The sequence below is a fragment of the Electrophorus electricus genome, chromosome 4 (assembly GCF_041902795.1).
Source record: "Electrophorus electricus isolate QZ-2024a chromosome 4, ASM4190279v1, whole genome shotgun sequence".
NCBI lineage: Eukaryota > Metazoa > Chordata > Actinopteri > Gymnotiformes > Gymnotidae > Electrophorus > Electrophorus electricus.
Genome location: NC_137500.1, coordinates 39,234,869 through 39,257,635, shown reverse-complemented (window position 1 = coordinate 39,257,635; position 22,767 = coordinate 39,234,869). Strand labels below are relative to the sequence as shown.

At 37.9% G+C, this 22,767-nt stretch overlaps 1 protein-coding gene across 3 annotated transcripts in view; it reads left to right on the top strand.

The window, feature by feature from the left end:
• Positions 1-1,400: 1,400 nt before the first annotated feature.
• myo1b (myosin IB) overlaps positions 1,401-22,767 on the top strand; it is a 61,168-nt gene continuing 39,801 nt past the window's right edge. For 2 of the 3 annotated variants that reach the window (XM_027012651.3, XM_027012649.3), the window contains exons 1-4: positions 1,403-1,633; positions 5,769-5,912; positions 8,663-8,778; positions 22,053-22,147. In XM_027012651.3, the coding sequence (XP_026868452.1) occupies positions 5,778-5,912; positions 8,663-8,778; positions 22,053-22,147 (346 nt within the window). In that variant the 5' untranslated portion in view covers positions 1,403-1,633; positions 5,769-5,777. Of the gene's footprint in view, positions 1,634-5,768; positions 5,913-8,662; positions 8,779-22,052; positions 22,148-22,767 lie in introns of all 3 variants that reach the window. The other variant, XM_081713722.1, reaches the window with a different exon arrangement.

Below are 22,767 nucleotides of genomic sequence, written 5' to 3'. Positions count from 1 at the left end.
TATTTCTGTCCAGAGTTGCATTAATTTTTCCCCCAAGATCTTGTATTGATGATGGGAGATTTGGACCACTGCGCAAAATCTTCTCCAGCATATCCAAAAGATTCTCAATTGGGTTCAGGTCTGGACTCTGTGGTGGCCAATCCAAGTGTGAAAATGATGTCTTATGCTCCCTGAACCACTCTTTCACAATTTGAGCCCAATGAATCCTGGCATCTTGGAATATGCCTGTGCCATCAGGGAAGAAAAAAATCCTTTGATGGAATAACCTGGTCGTTCAGTATATTCAGGTAATCAGCTGACCTCATTCTTTGGGCACATAACGTTGCTGAACCTAGACCTGACCAACTGCACCAACCCCAGATCATAGCACTGACCCCACAGGCTTGTGCGGTAGGCACTAGGCATGATGGGTGCATCACTTCAGCCGCCTCTCTTCTTACCCTGATGCGCCCATCACTCTGGAACAGGGTAAATCTGGACTCATCAGACCACATGACCTCTTTCCATTGCTCCAGAGTCCAATCTTTATGCGCCCTAGCAAATTGAAGCCGTTTTTTGCCAGTTAGCCTCACTGACAAGTGGTTTTTTTAAGGCTACACAGCTGTTTAGTCCCAATCCCTTGAGTTCCCTTCGCATTGTGCGTGTGGAAATGCTCTTACTTTCACTATTAAACATATCCCCGAGTTCTACTGTTGTTTTTCTATGATCACCGATCACGATCATTCAGGATTTTTTTCCGACCACATTCCTTCCTGGAAGATGATGGTTCCCCACTGTCCTTCCACTTTTTAATAATGCGTTGGACAGTTCTTAACCCGATTTTAGTAGTTTCAGCAATCTCCTTAGATGTTTTCTCTGCTTGTTGCATGTCAATAATTTGACCCTTCTGAAACAGATTAACATGTTTTCTACAACCACAGGATGTGTCTTTCGACATGGTTGTTTAAAAAATCAGAAGCTACTCACTGCATCAGTTATGGTTAAATAACTTGTTGTCAGCCAAAACATAATCACCCATGCAGTAATTATCCAATGGGAGGCTCTTACCTATTTGCTTAGTTAAATTCAGGTAGTGACCTTTTTTTGGCCAGGCAGTGTATCTAACTATCTATCTATCTATCTATCTATCTATATATATATATATATATATATATATATATATATATATATATATATCACTGATTTCTTTCTTTCCCACTCTTTTTAAATTGAAATAAAATGTAATTATATGTATACATGTATACATATAAAATTAAAGTTGGTCTCAACACAAGCTGTTCCACTTGTTTATTTAGCCAGATAGCCATTCCACCAAAACGACACACGAGGGCGATGTGTGTGGCATTGTTGATAGTAGATAGTGAGGCAGTATGGCTCGGGAAGATGTGTGCTTTGGGTTGGGATAGGTGATTATGACTGTGGTACGTTTAGAGTTTGAGCCACTCCCAGTGCCCGTGAGTCCACGTTCACTACTCAGCGCAGTTTCACTGAACGACGCGACTTCGTGCTCAAAAAAGGACAAATACGTTTTAAAAAGCCGGGAAAGGACCGAAGAGTTACTTTGCAAACACCTCTGGATGTTACCCTTCCCTTCAGAAGGGGGCTGCAAAGAAAATTCCATTCTGAATACGAGGCAAGTTTTGTTCTATTCAAATGTGTAACATTTTGTTAAGCCCAGCGTTGCCTTTGACCATAAAACGGAATTTTTTCGACTTTTTTTTTTATTATTATTATTTTTTTAGCTCTGGCACACACTTCTTATGATGCTACACTGCAAAAATAGGAAATCGCTTTGAAAAAGAAATCGATGTTGTGACATCATTTATCAGAAAGAAACTAAAATCATGTGTTCGATTTTAACCTCTTAAAAAGTTCAGAGAAGAGCTTGAACTCGATCTACTGTGACAAAAATGTCAAAGTTGATGCACGTTTGCGACATTTGCTTGGCTTTCATCGTCTGTGGTGGTTGTAAGGCATGGCAGACACAAAGGGTCTGCAACTGTTTTCTTTTAAGCAGGAGTTGGTTGTTTGGTTAAAGGTTTAAACTGAATGCTGTTCTAATAACGTACTCTGCTTAAAAGTTAAAATAAAAGGTTTCTTTTAGTTTTCGTTTATTCGTTAGCAAACACTTATCAAGTGGAAGAACTTTTGTTGAGCAGCTTTCACTTTTAAAGGTGATTGAATACATACAATTAAATTGCAATCTGCTTTGTTTGTAGAGCATTGTGTGCATTGCCACATTCAGAATGTAGAGCATACATTCACTACTGCATTCACTATAGTCACTGTATTGGTGATTTGAAGTTTTGGCAATATCATCTACTGCTTTCCCACTTCTTGAATAAGGTTTGTTTAAAGATAATCATACAGAGAATCATGCAGATCTTTTTTTAATGCCAGGAATAAGTGTGTGTCTTTTGCCTTTTCTCTCTTTAACCCCATAATTTCATAATTCATGCTTCATGGTACAGGCTCATGGTGATATGAGTGATGATTATGGTACCTAGCTTTGTATTCCAGAGCACCCAAATTGACACTTTAGGGCAAGTGAACAGTGAGGCTACATATGGGGATCCTTTCATAAATATGCAATTCCAGTCTTTTCAATCCCTTTCAATCTTTCTGCTCAGTCAGTTGAGGGTATAGTGAAGATGGTTATATTAGTAGAACATCATATATATGCATAAACCTACTGTCTCTAAATCTATAGCCAAGTGTGCAATAAAGGAGGTAATGTTTAGAGAATATTAATGGAAATGACAGTCATTGTTTTTGTTTATTGCTAATAGTTTACAGTAATAACATCTCAAAGGCATTTTCCATGCACAATGATGGGGCTGAAAACTGTGTATGAGTGTGACTTGTGAAGCTGTGAAATGTCTTTCTGAAATCTGATTCTAGTACATAGACCCTTATATTATCCACAGGCCCAGTAACGCACATTTATAGTTGACCAGAATATTTTTTTTAAAAAGAATGAATTTTGCCGAGTAAGGAGCCCATGGGAGTGTGGCCAAAGTCAAGCTCTGAGAGTTTACAATGGCAGCAGGAAATGCTCATGATAATGTTTAGATCACTGAGCAGCTTACCATGAAGTTGTCATGAATAGCTGCAATGTCTGCTCTTCGAAGCTTCAACTTTTCCACTCCATTTGGATCCATTTGCAACCACAATTGTCAGCAAATTGCTATCCAGTCTGGTTAGCATTTCATTCGAAGGTTTGCATTAAGCCCCATTAGGGCCAGCAGTATCATCCTGTGCAACGAAAACAGTTTTTGTTTTTTGTTTTTGTTTTTTTTGTTTGTTTTTTTCAGGTAATTGTTTGAATAAGGCAGCTAAAATGAGATATTCTGATAGTCAGCATTTGAATTTGAAAAAGAAAAATTGATTTCTTAGTTTAGATAAGCACACTTGTTCGGTTCACTCTCTTATTCTTTGCACCGTGCTTAAATATAGCGCACGTTGTCCAAAGCAGTATTTGATTTCAAAGATTTACTGCGTGTGGTGTTGGGGAGGGAGGGGGCCGTTCAGCAGATGGGATTATCCAGGATCTTGGTCATTTTGCTGGCCAGGCTGCTGGGTAAATCCCACTTCACTTTGTCTGATGATTTTGGCTGCTCTTCCTCTAATGGATTTAAGCACTTTTTTCAACATGTTCCTTCACTGGAGGCCTCTCTTCCAGTAGAATTAACTAGAGCACTGGAGCAATATCTTTTTTTTTTTTTTTTTAATTGACGAATTTTAATTTTTTTTTTACATTTTAATTCACCATTGACACGGAATGGTGACAATTTAGTAGTAAAGTTCTGTTAATACTCTTATACTTTTTATTAATGTTTTCCTTTATGCCTAATATCTCACACTATCCTTATGTATAAAAGCCTTTAGTCTAGTTTACGATCAGTCTGTTGCATCTGTTGACTTGAGACTTCTACCAGGTTATGGTTGTCCCCAACATAACTAAGAACATTTCACCACTAGACAAAGAATAATTTGTAATGGGAAATGTGCAAATGAAGTAGAACAGTCTCTTGAATGTCAATCATTCAAATAAATCAACTGCTTAGACTAGCATCCATTAATTTTCCTGCTTTACGTTTGTACACAAAGAAGTAATGAGAGTTGTGTGCATAAAAAGTTTACCTTTGGAATCTGTACAAAGAATTAATGGTCTCATATGAGATTAACAGAGTACCAGGAGATGTATGGATAAACATGCAGATGTGGTTCTCAAGCACTTAGTTTCTGGATACTTGTTGTCCTAGAGAAAAATATTTACTTTCTCTAGGGCATGTGTTCTATATAAGACTAGATTAGCTTTTTGTCATTTGGAAACAATGAAATTCTGTTTCTAGTATTATAGTGTAATAAAAGACCTTTTTGGTATAATGTATTTAGAATCTGAGCTTTTAAAGATGTCTTGGTCAGAGAATGGCCAGCAGTGGCCTTTTCTCTACATATCCCTTCTCCTTTTACCACTAACTATGGATTGTGTTTCTGCATCTTGCTGTTTAGTTAGTTTTATTTTTTACCAAACTGCAAAATACATGGATTTTTTAGCATTTAAAAAAAAAGTTTTAAAATGTACCACAATGGCATGTTCTTGTCTTGTCTGCATATAGCAGAATGTTCTGGGAAAATGTCCAGAAGCATGTTTTCATTACACACAGTAGATTAATATAAGGCCCATTGTGTAAAAGTAATTTAAATATTGATAACAGATTGTTCACAGCAGCAGTGGGTGTGCGTCTGCAGCAGGCTTTCTAAGCCTCAGGCCTCATATTATCAGATCTGCTGCTAATCCTCCACATTCATAGATTTGTGGAGACAAACCAGTTTGTAAAAGCTGCCTATCTAGGCTTTGAATGAAGCTGGGCCTCCTTTTCTCCTGTACTATATTATTGGGATTTTTGACCAAATACTGTGGAAGAAGACAAAAAATTACCACCCAAATAATGTTTTTGTCTCAGGACATGCGTGCCAGTATGTCTCTTGTCTCTAAGTGAAGTGTCCTCCCCTTTTTTTTTTTTTTCAATTACTGTTTTTTTAAGCCTATTATGTGAACGGAAAGCATAATATTGAATGTTGACTTGCATGTCTTGTATAAATATTTTGGTGAACTATAATACAGGTTGTCACCTTCAGGAGGCAAAGGCCTGAGATTTTCTTTCTGGCCGTTCACCTGGTTTAGGTTATGTAGGGAGTCATGGAATTTCCTTGTATTTAGTTTTCTTTTGACTGTTGATTAGGTTAGTTAATTCTGTGTATTTGTTTATTTTTATGCAGTACACCCCTTACCATATACAGGTATGATGTATAATTTCTGATTAGATTAAAACTGAATTCTGTAACCTTTGCAGTAAAGGCCGGGTTTGACCATTCTTATGTATTAAAATGTGGATTCATTTCAATACCCCAAAATATAAATGTCCATGAAGAGCACAGAGATAGAGATCAGGGATAGGGTTGCTTCATTACATAATTCCCTGTGGAACTCTGTCCATGGTGTTCTGAACTGAACTTAGACCGCCTGGTTGAATAAAAAGGCTCCTGTAGTCCAAACTACTGCTGTGCAAACATGTTCTGTGGGTTTATTTGCACTGGCCATGTTTAGAACCCATGCAGCTCATTGCCTCTAAACCTGACTTGTGATAAGTGGGATGCTTTAAAATTCTTTGAAAATGCTGTGATTGTCTGGATCTGTGAGAGTCTTCGTCTGTGTACCTTGTGTGTGTAAATAACTGATGTGTTTCTTTTTAACACTGCAGGGGCGGATTATGTCCAAAATGGAGGTGAAGACGTCACTTCTTGACAACATGATAGGGGTGGGCGACATGGTCCTTCTTGAACCCCTGTCAGAGGAAACCTTCATTGACAACCTACAAAAGCGTTTCAGCCACAATGAGATCTATGTGAGTCCTTTGAAGTGCTCATCATTAACACTAAGAGGGAGAATTGCTTGCTGGTAGATCTCATTAACAATTGTAACCATCCTGTTACTGGCTTTGTCACTGATTGTGCCCCACCTTTTTGTGTGCTAGGTAGCAGGCTAAGTTTGACCTCTTTTCTTTCAATCAGATGACTTGTTTCCATTCTTTCCATACCAGTGTCTCTAAGTTCTTTCATTTTTCTACCATTTAGTTATTTATTTATTTTTTCCTCCTCTGCATGTCCCATTCATTCAGACTCTGACTCACAAGCACCCACGAAAAACCAACCAAAGGTTATTTGGGTGATGCTTCTGGGCTGCAACTTTTTAAATACTGTCACAGATTCTTTATTGTATTGAAGTCTTGTTTTGACTTGGCTAATATAGCATATTCACCCTCTTGATGTTTAACCACTCCTGTAATGCTTTGGCCTTTTGCTTTGCATCACTGTCCGGATGAAAAGTTGAATTCTCTCTCAACCTCCATTTTTTTTAATAGACTAAAGCAGGTTGTGTTGCTCTATATCTCTGTATGTTACACCATCTAGCCATCCTTCTATTTCAACAAAAAGCAACCCCACAGATGATGCCATCACATCATGTATAACTGATTGTGTTTGCTCAGGAATGGGCAGTGTTAGGTTTTTTAGGTTTGCACCACATTGTGTTTTAAGCTTTTGCCAAAATCCTCCAAATTTGTATCATCTGTCCACAAAACTTTATCGCACATTTTATCTTTTTTACGATAAAATGTGCGATAAAGCAGAGTGCCTTGCTCTAAAGCAGGTTGTCTTGCTCTATATCCCTGTATGCAGAGGTCTTAATATCCTTGATTTGGTACATCTTAATGCCACTAAATTCTGTAGCTTCTTCAAAGTTTCTTCTACAACTTTATCTCTGGTTTCCTAAGCATGTTTTTTGGTCTTTATTTTCTTATATTTGCTTCAGATCTGCAGTCTGACTAATGGTATTTGAATGAAAGGTATGTCTTATTGAGAAGAGGAGAACTGAAACAAAAGAGCAATATATCATTTCTGTAAGCTTGGGGCTTCTATAGCATGGGGACTGCATTTATGCAAACAATATTTTTTTAGTTAATAATTTTTGTCTTTCTTGCATAAAACCAATATCACCAATAGGTCATTTTGAGGGTTAGCCTTCAAAGTGATCAAAGTGTAACTTGGAATGTTCAGTTTAGTTTGTGACCAACAGATAATGAGAAATTTGCTCTGTGATTATGAAATCTGAGAGGGTTCACCAATAGCAGTAATGATCCGTTTTTAACACACAGCCTTTCTGCAAGCCCCGAGTTCTCGACTAAGCCTGAAATGTTCTACACTACATGTCTACTTGGTGTGAGAAGACACATTTACTCTGGTTTAGTCAGCCAGCAGTCCTAGTGGTATGTTAAGTGTCCTCAGCCGTCATATCATGTATTTTTGTAATATCCGGAGTAAAACTTCACCATCTGACACTAATTACACCACATGATGTACCAGCAATGGCTCAGTTTAGATTTGGTTCCGTTTAGATTTAATTATGTATGCTAGTCTTTATTTCTCTCATTGTAGTAAAGAGCTAAAGCTCACAATAGCCTCACCTCCCTGCTATTGTGAGCTTTATTAAAAACCTGCACAGTAGTGAAAGGATGCCACCTGTCATTGTGTAAAATAGGAGGGGGTTTGTATGGTTGCATGTTTTCAATTCCAGAATACACAGAGCTGTAGTTATGTTATTGAGTGGCTCACGTATATCAGGTAGCATTTACACAATGGGAGTTGTCTGTGTTTCTACGTCCAACCTTCTATTTAGTTTTGTCCTCCAGTTTGTAAAGTTTTCCTCATGCCGTCCATGTCCACTCCGTAGGGTGTGGACTGCGTTGCTATGGCGCACACATTAATGCTCTTAAAAGTTGTAGACAATTCTGATCATTCCGTTCATCTGGCACTAGTCTAATTTAGGATGAAACCAAAGTCAAATGTATTTTATCTAAAACCTTTTACAACAGCCATTGTCACAAAGCTGCTTTACAGACGTCAGAGTACAAGGCCCCTGTAAGCATGCCAAAGGCAACAGTGGCAAAGAAAAACTTGAATTCAAGTCCTTTCAGACTGGTCTCTTAGTCCTCATGAATTGTACTTTAAATCAGATTATTTCTAGTGTTTGGTGATTAGGTAGTTGCATTGCTCTCTCTCCGTGAGCATGATTCATCACACACCACTGCCCTCACTGTTCATTGTGTTTCTCCTGGCCATACCAATTCCTCATGAGATTCCACACATTTTTCTTTTGTGTTCTCATGTGCTGTTGATTTTGAGCTCCTGCGGGTCAGAACAATATCCCAAAAATTCCCAGCTAGGAAGTGTTGACGGATGCAGTGTTCCGCTTACCTCCGTGTAACTCTCCTGATTTCCCAGCTGTTGGACTGGGGTGTGTGTGTGTGTGTGTGTGTGTGTGTGTGTGTGTGTGTGTGTGTGTGTGTGTGTGTGTGTGTGTGTGTGTGTGTGTGTGTGTGTGTGTGTGTGTGTGTGTGTGTGTGTGTGTGTGTGGCCATCTAATAGTGTCTGATCTTGGGCTCTGAGCTAGATGTGAAAAACTTTGCAGTATGAATCTCTTATGGAACATTACACAGTGCATAAGAAGTTTTGCGTTTTCATTAGGTAATTTTTATGGATGCATCCTGTTAAGCATTTTCTCCAAATCATTCCCTTTCTCCATTCCTTTGATTTGCAGACCTACATTGGAAGTGTGGTGATCTCCATGAACCCTTACAGGTCCCTTCCCATCTACACAGCAGACAAGGTGGAAGAGTATCGCAACAGAAACTTCTATGAGCTCAGCCCACACATGTAAGTCCAGCCTGCTTTTTGTTAAGTCTATTCAAGCATATTGAGTAGGAGAGTTACATGGCAAATAAAGAGCGACAACAAGATGCATCTTTATCCCTTGGTCTGAGTGAAATGTCAAATGCTTTACATGGACTGTAGCTGTCTACATTTTTCTTGAGTGGCGCATAAACTTAAAACCTGCTTGCTTTTCAACTTGGACATAAGGTATTCTTGTTGTGGATAAGTGCATCTTTGTATAGAAAAGAGAACAAGAACAAAGTACTTGAAGATTGTACTGACTGATGTCTTTTCAGTAATTGAGAACTTTGCAAAATTGGTGCAAACATGTAGGCCATGTGTGACCATGTGAAGCTTCCATAAAACACTATAGAACACCACATCCCTTGTAATGTCTCGATGAAAATTTCACCTTTTAACAAACTAGTGGTTTTTGGCGGTGGGGTTATAATGTCATTTCATTGTAATTGACAGTTATCTTCAGCTGATCCTAGCTTTTCTATTCTTCAGACTATGAAATGTATACCACCATTGAAAGAACATTTAATATATAAAGTCATCACTATGTTTGATAAATGGCCTCAAATGTGTGAGCCTTCCTGCTCTCCATGACCCCTGAGAAAAGGGGTCCTGTTTTATTGAAGAGGGCTATGGCTTCTTTTGGCCATGCTCCAGCTAATGGTCATCTGTCCCTCTAGAGTGGTCAAAACAAACAGTTTTCCACAGATGTCTGCAAATGCACACTGGTGCACTGCAAGACCAGTGACCCTGTGCCAAAAATGCCCCACACTGTAAACCTAAGCAACATTTTTGCTTTAGCTAGATCTCAGCTGCTGTCTCATATGTTCTCATTGTTTCTCCCATTGTAAAGGAGAGAATTTCTTTAACAGATGTGTCTTGCTAATTGTTATTTCCAACTTTATTCATAGTTTTCATAGTTTTACCTAATATATATCATATCAAGCTAAGCTCCTCTAGAAGCTTCCCCACTTACAGCTAGCATTTCCTCTGGGCTGGAGTGTTCTCTGCTCGTGTCTTATTCATGTGTTTCAGTCTTACTCACCTGTTTATCTAAAGTCAGGGCTTTGGCTGCATCTGTGTGTCATCCAGAGCCAAGGGTCTAAGCAACAGCTGATCCAAGCCAGCTGCTTTGTCCAGTGTGCTGTTAGATTGCTCTGGAGCTATAAAGAATGGTTTTGATTTACAATCCTCTGTGTTCTGAGTATTGAATTTTTTCAAGAAAAGGTGGTTTTGACTCCTAGGATTGGTCAGATGTGAAGTTCCATTTTATTAGGCATCCTTGGTGCTGCAGCACTTAATGTTTGAAGTACAGTACATTGATACATCATCTTTTAGTTTTCTACTTCTTAGTCAAAATTACACTGAATGTTGCTCTTGTGTGTTACTTATTTTCATCCATATGGTTTGCCAGCAAAATGTAACAATTGCTTCTATGTTACTGCTTCTAAACAACCTTTTTTCATGAGTTTTTAATTCTCCTTCACTAGATGCTCTGTGTTATAATACTTATAAAAGTGTAGGTTTTTCTCCTACTGACTGCTTACCCAAAGCAAAACCGTATTTATTGTCAACACCTCTTGGCAAGAGTACAAAACAGCAATCTTAAAAGGTAAGCAAACAAGTGGAGAGATTCTTGCTGATAGAGTAATTTCTGATATCTTCATTATTTGTAAATAAGTGAAAGACTGCAGCTTTCTGCTTTGGTGTGCCATTTGCTTGATAGGATGTAAACATTCCTAATCTCTGAAATAATGAGACATCAAACCTAATCAACTGAAATGATTTTTACTAGCATGATTATGCAGCTTTTGAGCAACTGAGCTAGTGGACACAAAAGCAACCAGTTGATTCCTGATCATATGCAAGGTCACTGCATCACCCTGTTGTGGAATAGTTGTATATTGAATAGGTCTGGATTTCTATAGGCTTGATAGGTGCTTGCTGTCACTGTAGGAAGGCATAATTTAAAGTCAATGAGAGCCATAGATTAAAATCTCTGTATTAGAATTTGTTAAAATCTTTGCCATTCTATTCAGAACTTTGCAAGCACTTCATTAATTAATTTTAATCCAACAATTAGACCATCTGGTTTGTACTTGTGTAGCTACCCACCTGTAAAAGAGGAAACTTTAATGAAATTATATGAAATGTCATCATTTTAATGTCAAAATAGTTTGCTCGCAATTTTCCTATACCTGCAAAAACAATAACAGCAGAAGAGCAAACAGGTACCACAGAGGGCATCAGCAAATGGTGTGAATATATAAACATGAAAGGGCAGCTAAATTAATGGGATATGCTAGGTGAAATATTGAAAATGCCTTTTTAAAAATGCTTTGATGCTCTTGGACAGAGAACTGTTATAGTCAGTCATGTCTCATGGCTTCATTAACATACTGGTTTTGGTTTTTAAATAGGGCACAGTTAAATTTAGTGCAGCAATACGCTAATAATCACCATCGTATCCTTTCCAATAAGAATCCAATACCTTCTTGCACATATTGCATTTTGTAGTGTGGTTACCGTCAGGTTTCTGAATTTGGTGCAATGACTGTTTTCATCTAGCCTTTGTAACTCTCTTTGTGCTCTTGGCTACATTGACTTCATTTTGGACTACTGTTTTCCAGGCTGCCTGGTCTTCTGTGATTTACCTACAGGCTGTTGACATAAATGCAGACCAACTTCAAGTCACGTTTGCAGTCATGTAATCACAGCTGGGGTCACCCATCTGGTCTGGTCTCCTTCTGAGAGCTGGCCATAGAGCATCCTTGGCGATGTGGCCAACCTGAGCTGTCTCTAGCTAAACAGCGCTAATGTGCTGGGGATGTTTCCATGCTGCAGGACCTCTGTGCTGGTCCTTCTATTCTGCCACAATTCTGGCATTAAAATGGCATTAAAATCTAGCATTGCCAGGGACTCTTCATATTGCCAGATCCAGGGTTTGCCCTGCATGAGACAGGTCTTGGGTGTCCAATGAGATGATATGATCTCTTCCACTGTCAGCGATGAGCCCTGGCACTCAGACCTTCACCAGTTGGTTCTGTGCTTTTAACTAGTATACTCTCCTGTGTTGTGCTGGCACTGAGAAATTTTGGAGTGCTACAAGCATGTGCTACAAGCCTAGGAAAAGGACTATGGAGATTTTGGGATCCCAAGACCCCCCCCATGTAGCTCATATAAACCAAAGGAGAGGCAAAGCCAATACATGTGATGCTAACACAGCTGCGGGAGTTGCCACAAAATACAGAATCAGGGACACTTTTTTTTTTTTGGGTCAGGCTTTACTCCCTCAGCATTGTGGATCATTCTTTCATTGGCCCATCCCCCTAGGCAAGTTTGGAAAGTGTAACCCTACCAGGAGCATGAGGGTCTTGACAACATGGCTGTAGGGTTCACTGGAGCAACACGAACCCTCTGTCACGACAATGTTATGATTCTAACAACGTTAGAAGTGGACATGAACATTTGCAACTTTTGCAGCACCTGAATTCTGACAATTTTCTGTTAGAATATTCCCTGTCTGAATATGCTTTCCAAGTGAATGTATGTCCTCGATGCATTAGACTGAGCAGGCACAGTGAATTTCTACACCAATTTTAATGCTCATATGTAATCATAAAGCTTCCTCTTTGTCCCGCTGGTTATTAGAAGTGATTTTCAGGGCTTGTGTGCACCTGCTGACCAATACAGTTATAGCAGGCACAGACCATATAGCTGGCAGCTGGCTTTTAGGACCAGTTATGTCACAGGCATCATCTGTGGCCATGCCAATGATGCCATTTTGCCCCTGAGCAATCCATGTCCCCGACACATTAAACATTTAAATCAGGCTTGTCATGCAGGATATTGTAACAGAGCCAAATGAAATAGGTGATGTCACGCATCTGCCACTGTCTGTGTTTGGGGACCCCAGGGACAGATCATGGTTTTGTGAGGCCTGTGAGCACAAGGATGTTTGCCCTTTGGACTTCAGGCTGTTCTCGCCTCCTCCCCATCCTTCCCACTGAAAACCCGTCTAAACACTTGGGTTGAGGAATCAAAATTGATGTCCCAATAAATGAACTGTTTAGGGTTTTCTATGAAGATGTGTGTGCTAAAGCCAAAAAGTTGCCCAGCGCACAGTAAACGTTAATACCATGAACAGGCAATGTCCAAATGATCCATTTTGGAATGTCAACAGAAATATTCCATAGACAAAAATAGAAAAACTAAAATGAGAACAGCACTGCAAACAATACAAAAAGCAGCCAATGTCATTAACCTTCTTGCTAAACGTTGCTGTTTCATTAGCATCATAAGTATATTCTTAACTAGGTTTCTCAAAAATATTTTTTTGAATGCACCACGATTCCAACATTTGATTCACTGTAATTCGGAACATTGACACTGGCCTAAATGCCCATGAAAGACAGACAACCTGCGATTCAATACCAGCAAGCACAAGTGATTTTTGTAGTTTGTCACATTTTAATCGCATTGGTTATTCTAACCTGAAAAACACCAATATACAAACAAGCCTGTAGGTTCCTGCATATCTGCATTTTATTTATTTATTTTTCCTTTTTTGCATGATTTAGGAGGGGAAACTGTGTTTAGCTATTTGTGGAAGATGCTAATTCTATGTTTGCAAAAGGAGAACTTGTGGACCTGTGGGTGGGCTGGCACAGGGGTCTCCATAGATCACTGGCTAGTGTATGGCTACTGTATACATTTTTTTTAAGGTTCATTGTTTGTGATTTTGTACATTTTCTAGGGATCTACTTCTTGCATCTCCAGTGATGTGTCCACAGTCTTTGAGCAGCCTTGGGCCCTGTGGTCTGAGGGCCCCTGGGTACCAGCCCCACTGACCTGGTCAGTAATCTATCCCCGGTGAAAACATGTTCTTGTTGAGTGCTGTGCTGCAGTGCAGGCTAAGGTGCAGATGGTGGGAGCTGCTTCTATGATGTGCCAGAACTGCTTGCTACTGCAGAACTGTGAGGTCTCTGAGGGGCAGATCATATTGCGCTATGTGTAATGAGACCTGGGCTCACTCTCAGCCCTTTTCTCTTAGCACACTGTTATTGGGCGTCACTGGAGCATTGTTTGCAAAGTGTGTTGTGGCATTGTATCTAAAGCAGTTGTATGCGAACAAAATTCCAAAAAGGCAAAATTGAGTATAGGCCATGGGGTGACAGATAAAAGATAATACTAAATAAGTATGACTAAGTGACAGTGGAGATTTCTGAAGGACATCCACTGGTTCAGTATCCAGATAGCATAACACTTTTTCTGTGGTTTTCTAGTCCTGGAATGGATGCTGTGGCACTGTCTCCCAAATGGCAGCCTGGTAGGCAGACTGTTTGTTGGGTGGCTGCAGTCCACTGTAATGTTGTGAGCCCCTCTCAGTAATTGTGAATGGTAAGTATCCTGTTGGTGCAGGAGCTGGTGACCTATGATGAACGCAGCTGCATTATACTGTACAGTGGCACAGGCAGTCAGGATGACCTCTATGGTACATCTGTAGAAGCTGGTGAGCGGGCAGTCCAAACTTTGTGAACTTCTGCAAGAATTAGAGTTGCTAAAAGGCAGAACTTGCAATTGTGTTGATTGGAGATGCCATATGAAGTCATATGTGCACACTGTGGAACTTAACACTACTCTTTCCACTTCAGGTCTATTCATGTATAAGGGAGTGTGTCAACCCCCTACCGTCTCCTGTAGTTCAGTCATCATCATTATTTTGCTGACATTGAGACTGAGGTGGTAGTTATTGCACATCTCTGACAGTATTCTGACTTCACCTCTATCTCCTCTTCATCTGTGATGAGGACCAGGATGGTTGTCTCTTCAGTAAACTGGAATTTAATGATGGTTATGCTTGGTGATGATCAGGAGTCAACAGGAAATGCAAGAAAGAGCTAAGTACACATACATGCACAAACATGGGGAGCTCTTGTGCTCAGTCAGTGTGGAGATGATTTCACCTGGGGTCTGCAAGTCCAGAATTCAGTTCCACAGATGAATGCTTATCCCCAATTCCTTAAGCTTTGTAATGAGCTTTGCAGGAATTATGGTATTGAATGCTGAACTGTAATTGATGAACAACACTGATTATATATTCTTTGTGTGTGTGGTTGTGTGACCACTTTGTATTTGGCTTAGTTCCTCACCCCATATCAAATAGGTTTTAGGTAGGTTTATGTAGGGGTGTGGGCCAGATGTTTGGGCAATACAGTCCAGACCCTTAAAACAAACCCCAGTGTCCTTTAGACTGGGCTAAAACTTCACCTCACTGTTCACAACATAGTAATGTTTAACCAAGTGGGCTGTTTTCCATTGGAAGAAGCAGATAAAACTGGTTCAACTGCATCATCTCTTCTCATGCTGCATTAAATGGCCAGTAGCTGGACTGCCACTTACTGAGTTTAAAGGACAAGAGTTAAAATAGTGAGTCTTTATGCAGAGTCTGTGCAGAACTTGGATCAAGAATGAATGTGAGCAATCTTGCTGAGCATGATGAATTTTTTGCAGCCAGAGCATTGTTTACTGGAGAGTTGTTGCCTATGAAAATTAGCCATGGATAAAAAAAAAGCAATAATGAACTATTCCCTGTCCGCTTACACACATGGTATAGTTTACTTTCCCAGATTGTCTTGATCTGACTAAGCTTTGATACTTCACTTTTTCCTGTAAACAGATGTGAAGTCTCTCTTTACATTTCTACTTCACGTAGTTGCACTAACATTCTGTTCAGTCATTTTCAATTACGGTCTACAATTTAAGTCATCAGGATGGAATTAAGTACAACGCATACATTATATTACAGGTAATACTTGATGATAACTATTGCCAATTGGCTTTTCCGATTTCCATGTTAGCTTGTGTTCAATTGTTATCTTTGCAATTAGTTATTTAAGAAGTCAGAGGACCACATAATCTCAGCACCTGGAGTGTTAGCTGAAGCAGTGTTCACTGGGAAAGAGGGGAAAGTATCTCTTATCTTAAAAGTATGGCCACCAACCCTTAAATTGCTCCTGAAAATGAAATGCAAATCAATCGGCTGCTGCTCCAATAGCAACAATGGACTACGGCATTTGGTATGGTATGGAAGAATAAACTATTAGAACACCTGGTCTTTTCTCCATGTATAATGTGTGTCCCAGGAGAACTAGCGAGAGATTGGTTCATAACAGCAACTGGAAAGGTCTCTCTTGGTTCCTGTGGAGTTCCAGGAAAGTCATGCTGGTTGTGTTAAATAACACTATTCATCTGGATAAACTTATTTGTGTGCATTATTTTTCAATGTTTTGTCAGGCAGCGATTGTTCATTTGAGCTGATGAATATATGGGCTACAAAAAGTTCTTTGTGATTTATATTTTTTATATATATATATATATATATATATATATATGTATATATATATATATATATATATATATATATGTATATATATATATATATATATATATATATATATATATATATATATATATATATGTATATGTATATATATATATATATATATATATATATGTATATATATATATAATATGTATATAATATGTATATATATATATAATATGTATATAATATATATATGTATATATATATATATATATATGTATATATATATATAATATGTATATAATATGTATATATATATATATAATATGTATATAATATGTATATATATATATAATATGTATATTATATGTATATATATATATATAATATGTATATTATATGTATATATATATATATATATATATATAATATGTATATATGTATATATATATAATATGTATATATGTATATATAATGTATATATGTATATATATGTGTATATATGTATATATGTATATATAATATGTGTATATGTATATATAATATGTATATATGTGTATATAATATGTGTATATGTGTATATATGTATATATAATATGTGTATATATGTATATATGTGTATATATGTATATATGTATATATAATATGTGTATATATGTATATATGTATATATAATATGTGTATATATGTATATATAATATGTGTATATATGTATATATAATATATGTATATATGTATATATAATATGTATATATGTATATGTATGTAATACATTCAATAAATGTGTAGTCTTCAGTGCCAATATTTTTTCAATTCAAAGCTGTTATCATTATCACATGCATTACCTGTTGCATATATACATATATGGTTAGATTCCAATTGATGTTTTAATACTTTATTACCAAGTCTCATCCAGCCACACACTTTTATAGTGTTAATTTTCTGGCTGTGCAATTATAATGTTCACTTCATGACTGATCTTGCTCCCATATTTCCTGTGGCATGATTGGATAAACAAGTTTTGCCTTGTGTAGACTGGCCTTTCTGTAGTCCGTCACTAAGAGTGAGCTACAATATCACCAACTGTAGACTAGTGGGAGATGGTTGCATTCAGCCAATCAGAGTAATGCTTGGGTCACACCTCCCTCAGATGTCAGATAATGTACTATAATAAAGCAAAGGATTCTGCTGAGCCCCAGAGACACGGGCATGTTGGAGCATTATGGTTTAGAGACTGTAGTGTTGGGTTGAAAGCCAGTGTTCATTTAGTGCTTCTTTTTGCCTTCTGTATCGTTAACTACACAGCCTAAATGTATGCTTATTGACTCCTATTGTAAGCCTAGTTCTTTGTGAACGAAACTAAACATTTTTGCCAATTTTCTAATAAAGGAAGTAATAAGGGGATTTTTCATCCGTGGCATTAGGAAGCACCAAAGCTCTGCCGCACATAGCCACACGGCGACCTACTCCAGTCCAGTCAGTTACTTACTGTCCTACACATTTACAGACTGACAGTAAGCCTATCTGCCTACTCAGGAAATGCTTTGAAGAACTTCCAGACCTAAAACTATAATGTTAAAGGTGTTTGTGAGCTGCATTCCATTCCTCTAATATATACACATCTGTATTCTTTTTAAATAGTGTGGTCTACCTTTTGCCAAAACAGCTTGTACTATGAGTAGTTGTGTAGTGTTCACTTGGAATAGTTTGTGTGGAGCTCTGACTTGAGTTCAGATGCCTGGCTATGCACACACCAAAATCTCCCAGATTGCAGATCTCTGGCTCCTGAGTCAGGAAAGCAAAATCAGAGCAGATGGGGGAAGCAGTAAAGCCATCCGGTGTGGAGGGGCAAAAAATGGTCTGGCTTTTCCTTATCCTTCCTCTTTCTTATGTTTTTCATCTATTCATTTAGTGTGTGTGTGGGGGGGGTGTAGGAAGGGAAGATATTTTTGTTATTTACAGTAGCCAAGTAATAGTATGTCATACTTTAGGAAAGTCCCTTCACACTTCCATACAACCTATACACTCCTCATATTTATATGCATATAAAATCCAGTCAAGATGTGTATGAACATGTTACTCTGAAATAAGTCATCTTTGACATGATTATGGGGAAAATCCCTCAAGTCCCATATTTAAATGTTTCAGTCTGGCCAGACTTGCATTTTACATTTACGTTCAATAATTATTCCATCACTTTGCTATTGATATTTAGATATTGATATCTTCTTTTTCGAATTTTGACTTGAACTGCTGGGTTAAGACCTAAACTATAGATTAAACATATCAATCCATGAGAGAGCTGCATTTGGCTACATCTGAACCTTCCATTATGTGCTTATGCATATTAGACTGCTAAACAAATGGTTCACACTTTTAGTGGGAAATAGTTGAGAGGTTTTTTGGCCACCTGACTGGATGAACCTGAGGCGCCTCTTTAGATCTGCTTACTTGGTCCATTTCTGAAAGTTTATGGCCATGCTCAGGGTATTTTTGGACATTGCATCATGCTGTGGGTTTGGGCTGCACTACTGGCTTTGGGAAGCTGAAATGAATGCTCACTTTGCTGTAGGCTGTGTGCTGAGGGGTGTGCCATGCAACCCAACCACCACCCTTCCTCCGCTTCAGATTTGGAGACATCAGGCCACAGCCTTGTGAAGTCTGCGTTGATGCTCTCAGTGGTTGCTTGGCATCAAGTTTTGTCTCATCCACTGACAGAATTTTTATTAAAGGTGACAGAATGCATTTATTCATCATTTTAAACGGCTGAATATTGTCTACATAGAAGGTATGACTGCAGCTGGGAATTCTTTGCACCAACTAAAGTTTTACACTCCCATTTACAAACCTATGATGTCAGTCTAGATTGTAAGAAGCTTTTTTTTGGTGGGCTCATGAATAAATAAACCCTCTCCATTCCAGATTTCAATTTCAGATGAACTCTGTTGGGGTCCTAGGCAAAGATTCACAGGGGCCCCTTCAACCAGAATTCATTACCATTTTTATAATCTGACACCAACCAAAAATTGCAAAACGTAATCTTTATTTCAAAAGTTTTATTTCAACAGTACTATTATATGTAAAATATAAACATGTTAAAGTCTTGTAATTCGAAGATATGAATACAGCTATGGAAAAAACTATAAAATACAAAAACCACACTGTACATATAGCACAGTAATGTACACTGATAGATCTCAGTAATTTAGAGTACACTTGTAAATTTATTTGCATCCCTAAATTTCATAATATATCTGTCAAACCATGAATGTTAGAACAGACACAGCTTTCATCAGTTAGCTACAGAAAACTAATGTCAAATTTAGCTGATTTTCCCCCTCCGAATGACTTATTTGTGTCCTATAAAAGGACAGGTAAAGCATTACTCTAGAAATTGCAGACCATGTTTTTCAGTAACAGTGCTCAGGACCGTGCTGACTGGTTTTGAAGGCTTAATTCTGTCAGCCTGGTAAGCTAGCTGTTGTAACATGTTGACTGCCTGAGTCCTGACCAGCAGAGGTGGACACACTAGGATGCTCTGCTAGCTATGTTAACTAATGTTAAATGTCAAGGTATACAAAAGAAATAATGTAATTATAGAGGAGGTTTTTATTCACGTGTGTCCTAGTTATATTTTAACTGACTAACTGATATTTTGCTGTTTTGTTCTGTTGCTCTGCTTATTTTATGTACCCTTTCATTTTGACTCTGTCTGTTTTACTGTTATGTACTGTAGACCTTGGTGTAGGGTTTAACCACTATGTTGTTTCAGAGTGGGTTTGTACCAGTTGTTAGTCAGAGAGTAAACGTGTTTGTTTTTGTGCTTCCACAGTTCCGGTAGCTGCTACTGTTTTTTAGTCAGCTTTGTGGTTTGGTTATTGGACTTTGGCCATGGCTGCACCTGAAGTGGAGAATCGCTTGAACATACTGTAAATGGCGCCATTTCTTTGCTCATCTCCGCCTATTTTAAGGATGCGGCTCTTTGGCATTTTGTCTGTTTACATTAGCCACTGTCAAAATGGAATCAATGTGGGAGCATTAAAAGTATTTTTATACAGTGGTATGATTTTAAAACTACTGCATGCATCTACTATTTCCAGCTGAGTAGACATGGGGGGGGGGGGGGATGACTAAATGCGGAACCTAATGTTAGATAATGTTTAGAATATTCAAGATGACTAATGGACATATATAGAGCACGTTTGTTATTCATCGGTTATTTACCCATGCTGTTATGGCTTGAACGTAGTCTGTGATTGTTTGGTGAAAGACTATATATATCTATATATATATATATATATATATATATATATATATATATATATATATATATATATATATGAGAGAGAGAGAGAGAGACTAGAGATTCTTCACAGGTTCATCAGATACTGCTCTGGTTTTTGTTTATTGTAGCTAGATGCTACATCTTCTAATTTGGTCTAATCCGACTCCAGAGCATCACTAGAGGTTTGTTCTTTTTTTTGGGGGGGGGGGGTGGTTGTATTATTAATTGGTTTTTGTTTGTTTTCCCAAATTCATTCATGAATTCATTCATGTAATAAGAGTATGTATCTTTTGGGTGCTGTGATGACACCATTCATATCTGTAAGGAATCCAACAGGTGCCTTCAGAAGTTTTATCCTGGCACGTTTATATGTAATCACATACTGTAATGCGTACTCTTACCTGTTTAAAAAAAAAAAAAAAAAAAAAAAGATGAAATGCAGAAAAATGTTACAGCTGTACTATTAACATTTCCTTGGAGTTTACGCTAAACTCTTACTGGCTAATTTTTCTCATATATCCATAAAGGGATCATGAAATTAATTGTACTTCTTTAATCTCAAGCACTTATGAAGTTTGAGGCTAGGGGGAATTCTAAATGTTTTACAGGCGGGGAAACAACTTGAAACATTTTGCCCATAGAACTACTATTATTAGTGGCTGTTCTGGAAAATTCCTGGGTAATGATTGTAGAAAAGTACAGACAAAGGGAAAACTGAGTGAGTGGCTGGTTGGCTGGTTTTAGGTCTCATGGTCTGATGGGGTAGGGGATGGAATGGGATAGTCTTAATGTCAGAACTGATATTGGCTAAATGAATTCCTTATGCAAACGCAAGTCCCATGTTCTCTCCTTCCTATCTCAGCTGTCAGTCTGCTTGTGTTTTTGTTTATATGATCAGAGCTTAAGTGATTACTGTTATGTGGTAGAGCCCCCTAGATCTAGGTCCTACTTTCCTGTTATAAATGTGTACTGGAATTTATTAACCTCTTTTTAATGTGTGCTACAATTACCATGATTAAACAAAAGTACAGACAAAGGGAAACCTGAATGAGGGGTTTTTCAGGTAACTATCCTGCACCTGAAAAGCCCTCTTAAAAGCATGAATCTGAAGTTCACTCGTTTGTGTGCCTTTTGCTTTCAGACTGTTCTCTGCTGCTTCCATCTCCCTTCATCATTACCACATTAACATGCATTGCTGTAATACATGTTAGATGGTTGCTGGTGTGTAATACCCATCAGCCCAGAGAAAACCTACAGCAGAACATGCCTTTGAAATTTAATACATGGTCCAGTAATTTGTCGACTGTTATGCAAATGCACCCTAGTTCTATACAAGATTGCAGTCTGCTGTTGATCACCTGATATTTGACCTGCACAGGTAGCTTTGAACAACTTCTAACCATGTCGCCTTTGTACTCACTTATCAGGGAAGAGTAGATTATCCTGTGAGCCCTTGCACTGTAGTTGGAAACACAATGCTGATTTTAAAGAGTTGAACCCGAAGGAGACAATGCTTGCATATATTGTAGTGTTTAGTCTCTGTGCAAACATTGCATTCACACCAAGGTACACCTCTCAGATATCTGAGTGCTTTTATGTCCATTTATGTTTTTTTGTTTGTTTGTTTGTTTGTTTTTGTTTTTTCAGCTATGCTCTTTCCGATGAAGCCTACAGATCTCTTCGCGATCAAGATAAAGACCAGTGCATCCTCATTACAGGAGAGAGTGGGGCAGGAAAGACTGGTAAGATAAGTAACTTTGCTTTATTTTTGAAGTACCAGAAGTTTCCATGCCTGTGGTCAAAACGAATAAATTTACTTTAGATGAAAATCTACAGAAACCTCAAGGCTCTGTTCCAGCTGTTTTGTTCATTTATCAAAAACTGTAAGATAGTCTAATGGAAACAAAAACAGTCAAACTTGTGTTCTGGTTGATTTTACTCTAGTGTATTAGGAGAAAATTTGAACTAAATTAATTACCATGTCTCTGTTTTTGTCTATTTTTGTCATCTTTTGTCATTGCTGTCTAATAAAGAAGTAAAAAAAGTACAATCACTGTATTTTAGTTAATTTAGTTCTATACTGATTTTGAAGAAGTTGGGTTTTTCAGACAGTTCAATTGTAGTAGTGTTGTAACAGTTAAGCATGTAACATGCACCCAAGCTCTGAGGTTTTGATTGATTTGCATTAGTTGATTTTAACAGAGGATGCAGGGATTTTATAAGTCACTTTTAATAAAGAAGTTCAAAATCTTTGTTTCTATGTGATGAATTTATCATGTGCAGTCTTGGAGGTAGAAAAGGATCTACTTTATGCCTTTAGTCTGGAATCAAACAAACATTTGAGCATTAGCATCATAGTCAC